At 44.9% G+C, this 7,750-nt stretch overlaps 1 protein-coding gene across 1 annotated transcript in view; it reads left to right on the top strand.

Moving 5' to 3' along the window:
- The window catches only part of TRAF3IP2 (TRAF3 interacting protein 2), a 19,359-nt gene that overhangs the window by 10,703 nt on the left and 906 nt on the right, over positions 1-7,750 (top strand). Inside the window, 2 exon segments of the mRNA XM_010177373.2 lie at positions 2,137-2,253; positions 3,409-3,483. Of these exon segments, the coding sequence (XP_010175675.2) occupies positions 2,137-2,253; positions 3,409-3,483 (192 nt within the window).

Here is a 7,750-nt window from a genome sequence, read left to right as displayed (position 1 = left end):
GCCAAATTCCAATGCTGGCACTTACTCTCAGCCTAAAGCTGCCATTGGACAAATTGTTCCTCCATCTCATTGTTAAATAGTGTTTTTTAGCTATGCTTGGTTAAAATGATATCTGTATTTCATCCCAGACTGCATAGCAGTGGCTAATGTTTATCCTGCTTCTCACCTGTAGCATTTACATTGCTATCTAAGACACTGAAGGGTTCTTCTGGATAAACCATCCTATATGTAAACTGGAAATTTGTATTCTGTTAGTCAAATGATAGATTTGCTTTCATCACTTTGTATCTAAGCAGTAAAATAGAGATTTATGTTGCTGCCAGTGCAGTCCCCCACAGCAACAACTTCCTCTGAAGTTCAACTGAGCAGTACACATCTCCTTTAGGATCAAGACAAATGGTCCCATTATACCAGCACAGCTGGACACAAACTGGTGATTCTGTCACTCAAATGCCATCATGGTGTGGCTTCCTTTGATTAGTTCCTTGCTGGGTAGGCACTGGGCCTCTGGCTCATCCTGGGCAGATCTCTGTGGCTCAGGAACAGGATGACAAAGTGGTGGGCTCTCCCCCACCTGAGCAAGGAAGCTCAACCATCTGAGACAGCACTACACAGCACTACACAACACATCACAGACAACACTACACTACACCTAAAGGTGACCAGCAGGACACCTTAGCTCAAGCGCACTGCCACACAGGCATGGTACTACTGCATGCAGAGCCAGCTTGGGGCCTCTGCTGTGGCAGTGCAGTCATGCCTTTTGGGGCTTTCATCAGGACAAATTAGGCTTGGGCTCACACTACACCTCACTGTGTGTAGTGGAGGTACACAAATGAGAAGCCAGGTTGAATTTGCTTTTGCCAAGAACATCTTTATCACTTAAAATACAAACTGCCATATCTCCTTTGGGACTCCTGAACAGTCAGTAGGAGAGATCAGTATGATCAGAGAGCAATTCCCTGCCTCCACGTGAGGATCCTTCTCTGACTGCCCACCCCAGAAATGTTTGTTTTTCTCCACTGACTGTAGAGGCAGCTTGTAACTCCAAAACCCTTACACATGTGAGGAAGAAGGGGCTGCTTGGACACAAGCAGAGGGATGTGTGCAACCAGGCATGTCCCTGCAAACCCTCAACATCTGTAAGTGCTTACATGCATGTCAGGCACAAGCAAAAGTAATTCTGGAGTATGTTAAGTCGGTGTAAGGGATAATGGCTCCTTACCGAATTTGACCCCATGGTGGGGCAAATTCCCTTGATATTGCACAGAAGGAAAGACTTAATTAGGTGCCAAGCTGACTATGAGCCACAGACTTGGAAGCTTCACACAGCCTGATGTGGCGGGGATGAAAGACAGGCCTTAGGTAAACACAAGTAGGAGGCTTTCATCTGCTGAGCCTCTTCACTGGCCCACCATTAAGGAGGAGAGACATTTCCCAGATATCCCAGGCCCCCCTGTGGAAACCTGAGCTCAGTGAGTGCCTGGGATTAAACAGGTCACAAGGCAGGATCCGGGCTGTCCCAGCAAGAGGAGAAGCATTGCCTTCAGCCCACTGTGGCTAGGTGAGACAGAACTGCGAGGTACCCCTAAGCCTGCCCAGGCCATCCACAAAAGCCCACCTCTGCACAGCCACCTCTCTGCACACCTCACCGCCAAGATCAGCAAGAAAAGCTGTCGTTTCTGTTGCCAGGAGCCCTAGATGTAGCTTCGATAGACAACTGCCTTCAGTGGCCTTATGTATAAAAAGCCATAGATGGTTAAATAGATGCATTTTTACATAAGCTGTTGGAAAACATTTAGGTCTGAATTTGAAGATAAAACTTTTCTATGTACGTACACAGACACTCTACACTGATAAAAAAGTAGCTTTTTATTACGGGGATTCCAACTGTAAACTGGTAGCTGCTAATATATCTCTTGACATTTAGATTTTCTATATTATGAGATCTTGAGAAATAATGAGGAGAACGAGCGTACGAGTTCTCCTGTATTTCCTGCCAGGATGAATGAGATCCTCTCGTGTTTGCCAAGAACATAAAGATCGCTTAAAACACAAACTGGCAGATTTCCGATCTGCCTTTACCAAACACGCTGTGTTTCTCAATTTCATGAAAGTGCTTTTCTCCCTTAACAGAAGACAGTGATGATAATCATAGCAATCAGTCCAAAATACAAACAGGATGTGGAAGGGGCTGAATCCCAGCTGGACAGAGATGAACACGGCTTACATACTAAATACATCCACAGGATGGTAAGCAAGGACGTGCATTTGCTGTTTTACAAAGACTCTGTCTCTTCTTCTCAAAAGACAAATCTGTCTCCAAATGGCAGGTTCTTTGCTTTGTTTTCCCTAATCCCCATAGTTAAACACCCCCCTTTGGAATTCATTAATCCTGCCTCTCATCAGCTCCGTATGCTCATTAACATCTGCTAAGTGGTTCGAGGAAGAAAAATCCTATTAAACATTCTCATCTTATTCCTCCATATTTATCATTGTTCTATGGCTTTTCCCCCCCCTCACCTTCTTGAGCTGTAGTTGCTCTGTCGTGTAGCCCTGAGAACGATCTTATCTAACACTGCCTGACCTTCCTCCCTGTAAAACAGTCCCTGTCGCTTCGGCCATCCTGTAACTGAGCAATAAACCTGGCTGAAAGGTGGCATTGCAAAGCGAAGGCCAGAGCTGCAAAGTGGGGTTCCTGAGGGGGGCAGGGGACCAGCAGGATCACAGACACTCATCTCTGCAGTCTGTCACAGGACAGACATGTAGCCCAGAAGGGCCCACAGAGCTGTGAAACTCATCCCTTCTCCCTCAGGTCACAGTTGGCTGCCTTTCTCACCCTATAACCCATCCGATTCCCCAGTTTGATCGTGCAGTCAGACTTCTCAGAAGCTGTCACCAGCAGCTGAGCTCTCAGCAGTTACTTTGCTGTCCTTACCACCCCTGGGATGCCTGTGCCTGGGGTCACAGGAGACAGACTGGGTCCCTGCTCAGACACGTTGCTGGGACACGGGGAACAGGCTGGGTCCTAGCTTGGACAGGGAGCTGGTCTCCAGCTGAAATCTTTCACTCCATTGGAAACTGAACAGCAGCCTTATTCAAGTCAAACTTGGTCAGTTCTAGATGGATTTAATGGGATTGCAACTGTAGCTAAGCCCACAGTTAACTTCATACCACAGCACTAAATGCTCCAGAAACATTGACAGATCTTTCCTGTATCCTTTCTGTCGTAATGAAGAATCATATTAAGTGGCCAAACAAAACAACAGCGAGTCCACCAGCAACAGATCAAATCACTTAACAGAAGAGTAGTTTAAACAGCAAATGTTTTTACACATATGATTCAGATGCATGTGAAGAAAAATTAATGTGTCGTTACAATAAACCTGGCAATTTGTTCTATTCTAGATGCAGATTGAGTTTATACAACAAGGAAGTATGAACTTCAGATTCATCCCCGTGCTTTTTCCAAATGCCAAAAAGGTAACAAACATACATGCGTATTCATTAAGCACATATTATTTTGATCACAACGCACCAGGTGAAATCTTAAAACCAAACCCCACAATTTCTTGGTTCTTAATATCCCACTAGTAATATTCCAAACCTGCATTTTACATGAAAAGTTTATTGCTTTATGTACATACAAATAAAAAACATTTCATCCACAATATAAATCAGTGCATAAAAGTATTTCTGATGTTGAATGAATAACTAAAACTTAAATTGTCTTGAGCATTGAAAGAATTTAAATGGAGAGAAACAATCTATCCAGCAAGCATGCTTTTTCTATTAACCCTTCTATAATTTTATCCAGATGTAATGCCGATGAGTGAGATGGGAGAGATTTATGACTGGTGTGAAGTGAGGATCTGGGAGAGGGTGGGTTGAGAATATAAAAATAAAGAGGATAATAAATATTAAAGTACTAGGCTGTTGCTTGAACTTTGATGGGCCCATCAAAGGCAAACTATAACGATTTTTAGGACTTGCAATTTCATCTGTCCTCCTTATTGGTTTTGAAGATTCATTTGAGAGTAAGAAATAAGTAATGCAACAGACTCCCATACCCTTCTTCCTCACTCTGAGAGAATCTCTTGGATTTTTACAGGGCTGGAAAAGTTGAACGGCTTCAGTTATAGTTGAGAAATTGCATTCTTCCTCAAGCTTAGAATGGATATATTGGACTCGTGTTCGCTTCTCGTCGCTAAATGCTATGAGCACTATTGGGTAGCTGTCATGCCACCCCCTAGGTACAGCTGTAGCTTGGAAAAGTACAGAAAGATTCTTTATATTTATTTGGGTGCTCAAATTTTGGCATATAAGTAAAGATTTCAGCAATGTTACTGATTATTTTAGGGCCTTGAAATCCCACAGCACTTGTGGATTTGAGTGTGATAACGTTCTTTATTTAGGCACTGACTTAATATAAGCTCAGAAATTTGAAAATATGTGCCTGGGCTTGTAAAATAGGTGAGGTCCTTTGGAATGAACAATACCTCTGGTATTTCATGTCATTCAGCTCCCTGCCTGAATGATCTCGGTCTGGTACTTGCCTCAAGTGTGACAAGCTGGGAGACAGCACTGGTGGGACTTGGGCAGAGCAAAGGCAGGGAACGGGTCAGCACTTTCAGTCAGTCTTTGCAGCTTGATCTGGGGGGGGAAAGGGCAGGACTGCTCCTAATTTTGGGGGCTTCTTGAGTGCCCACCATGCAACCAGACCATACAGCCTGCAGCCACTTGGCACCTCAAGGGCTGCAGAGAGAGGTGGCCCAGCAGGCACAAAAGCCATCTTTGGGCCTTGAGGCAGACACAAGAACAATAAACTTAGGTTAATTTGAGCTCAGTCAAAAGACTATTTAGCATATAGCAGTGCCTTTCTCAGACAGGGATCTGTAAGGAATCTCCAGGGTTGGTTTATTCAGCTGCTCTTATCAAAGCATCAGGCTCCAGGCAGCCTTCCTGCCCGTCCTCTGTAGTCCATATCACCCTTCAGTGAGGTGCCTTTCTCATCTAAATTATGCAGATCAGCATGTTCTACTGCCGTTAAGCTTTGCTCTCTTTCTTCACACATTTCTTTGGTGCATCATCTGCCTTCATCTAACTAGTTAATGATAATATAACTGAAGACATCATGGGTGGAAGGAGAGCACTAGTGCCTGAACAAGTTGCAGTAATGAAGTCTGTTGGCAGTCAGAGGAGGGGAGGTACCTGAAAAAACGCCACATATAGGTACAATTGGATGAAGTCAGAAGGAAAATTACTTTAATTTTCTTTTTTATACTGTCTTTTACATGTTCAAGTACTACTGTAGCTGGCAGTGGAAAAGAGCAGGGAAGCAAGGTTTGTAAGGTTTCATTTGGGGACATGGCTATTAGATGAGTTAATCTCATATGAAGCACATCATAAAGCTCTGCTGGTATGTGAATGTTAGTTGACCTCCAACAGGAAGGGATCTATGTGATCCAAAGAGTTTTCATTAGGAAATTAAATAATGAGGGGAAAAAGCACAACACGCAGTTAAGGTGGAACTGACATTTCCAGCTTCCTGTACACTGCTAAAGGAAAACTGGGATTTGCTGGTTCAAGGCTTGCATCGAGCCAGTCCACAGAAATGTGTCCTTCTGATCTGGTCACCCGATGACTGAAGCATTAAGCTGTGACTGCCCCATGCTGCAGGCTCCTTCTGGCAGAGCACAGGCAGCTGGAGGGGTGAGGTGAGCAGGGTCCGTGCCAAGGCAGCCGGGAGCAACACAGCCCTGAACACACAGCCCTGCCCTCTGCACTAATATGCTCTGCCCTCTTCCTACCAGTTTGGTTCTCAAAGTTATCAAATATTCTCTCTATGCCATGGAGAGAATTTCCTCTCCGCTTGCATATACACAGCCAAATAAAAAAATTTAAAGGGTGGTAACCATTTCCCCACTACTCCCACCCACAATGACAGCCAGTGTCGTGTGGCAAGGAGAAGTCCCCTTCTCACTTTCTCTGCTCTTCTTCTGGATCAAAATAGCAGCTACAGTTATCCCTTAGCCCGACACACCTCCCTCAAGTTAAAATTATTGCCAGAGTTGATTAGTGTGCAGGTGCTTTTTGCACCGAGTTCATTAGGGAGGATATTAAATGAAATTGGCCACAGGAGCAGTTCTGGAAGAAAGGCAGAGAGCCTGTCTCTGGATGTATAGTGCCTCTCTCATTATATCCCCATGTGCTGGTTTTCTTACCTACTATACATTTCTCACACTAATTTCCATCTTTTCAAGCTTAACTAATGATTTCCCACGTGGACCGGTATCAAATGCTTTGCTGAAGTCCAGACTGACTAGGTCTACTGCATTTCCTTCCTCCAAAAAATGTAGTCTCTTATCAAAGACAGAGAGAGGGCTCATTTGGTAAACCCATGCTGTATTTTATTGCATTTCCTTCTACACCTCTTAACAAGATTTAGTGAAGAAACAAATTTTAGATAATAAGGGTGCGCACATGTAACATGCAAACATAGTTATCTTTCTTTCTCCCAGTAACATTTGGGGAGAATGGCCAGTTTCAAACAGCTTTGCCAAAGGTGCAAAGTTCACAGAGATTAAAATCCATTCCTATGCAAAAACAGACTTGCAAATGGAGGCAAGAAATCTTATTTGTGCTCCTACCAAAGCAAATGCTGAGGGATGTTACCCTTGTTGGGCAGTGGGGTGTCCACCTGGAAGAGCAACATTTTAAAACCTCCAGTTTGGGGGCACCGTTCACCAAAGCCTACGCCTTCTCAGCCACTGGAAAAAGCAGAAAGCCAGGCTTGATAGATACCTGTGCCTCTGTGTGAGGTCAGACTAATGGGTCTGTAGGCACCTGGATCACTTACCTCCTTCTTATATGTAAATCCTGTAGATCTAACAAAGTGGTTGCACCAATTAACACTAATTGCCCCCTAAGTAGTAGCAACAAAGATGCCTGGTTCCTACAGCCATACAGTCTCAGAAAAAGACAGCCAGTTTGAGAAGCATGAGGCTTGGGAATGAAAGATTTGGACTGCAGCTAGGTTGTCTGCTGGCAGGCAGCACATGTGCTGCTCATGCCAGGGCATCCCCTGGTGAGATGCCAGAGCCGTGGTTCACGTCAGCAGCTTTTTGCTCAGTCCTCTTGGAGCTAGCTCCACTGGCTTGACAGGGACTGTGCTGCTCCTAACAGGGGCCACCTTGGGAAAATACTGCCTTGTTAAATAGAAGGTCCAGGGAGCAAGTGCTGGATGTCTTGATTGCTCATGTTGCTTACCTGCTGTCTCGCTTTGGCTGTGTTCTGGTGTCTCCAACACCACCTCTCCAAAAAGAAATCTCCATCTCCACAATGGACATGAGCTGGTTTTGGTCAAGGATCCCTCTTTGTCCCTCTTTTAATTAGTAGTATGGATATAGCCCTTCACCCCTACACATCGAGGCTGTCCATGTGAAAACCTCCCAAAGCTGTAGAGACATGGGAACATGAAGTCTGAGCAGGATCCTCTCCATCAGCCCACTGTCACTGTCCAGGGCCATGGTGGTCCCATCTTCATTATGTCACTGGGCATTAGCCAGCCCCTCTGAAAGGCGGCATCTTTACCAGATTGCAGGGAGTGGTGGAGGTTTGACCCTGCTAATCTGGAGATGCATTAGCCTCTCTTGAGCTCAGCATCAACCTCAGCTCTCCTGCTTAGGAGGTGGCCAGGAGACACCACACTTGTTGAAGGAAGGTGCAAAGGGAGGGAGAAGACTACCAG

The sequence above is a fragment of the Antrostomus carolinensis genome, unplaced genomic scaffold, assembly GCF_000700745.2.
Source record: "Antrostomus carolinensis isolate BGI_N321 unplaced genomic scaffold, ASM70074v2 scaffold16691, whole genome shotgun sequence".
Taxonomy (NCBI): Eukaryota; Metazoa; Chordata; class Aves; order Caprimulgiformes; family Caprimulgidae; genus Antrostomus; species Antrostomus carolinensis.
This window is presented reverse-complemented; position numbering and strand designations above follow the sequence as displayed.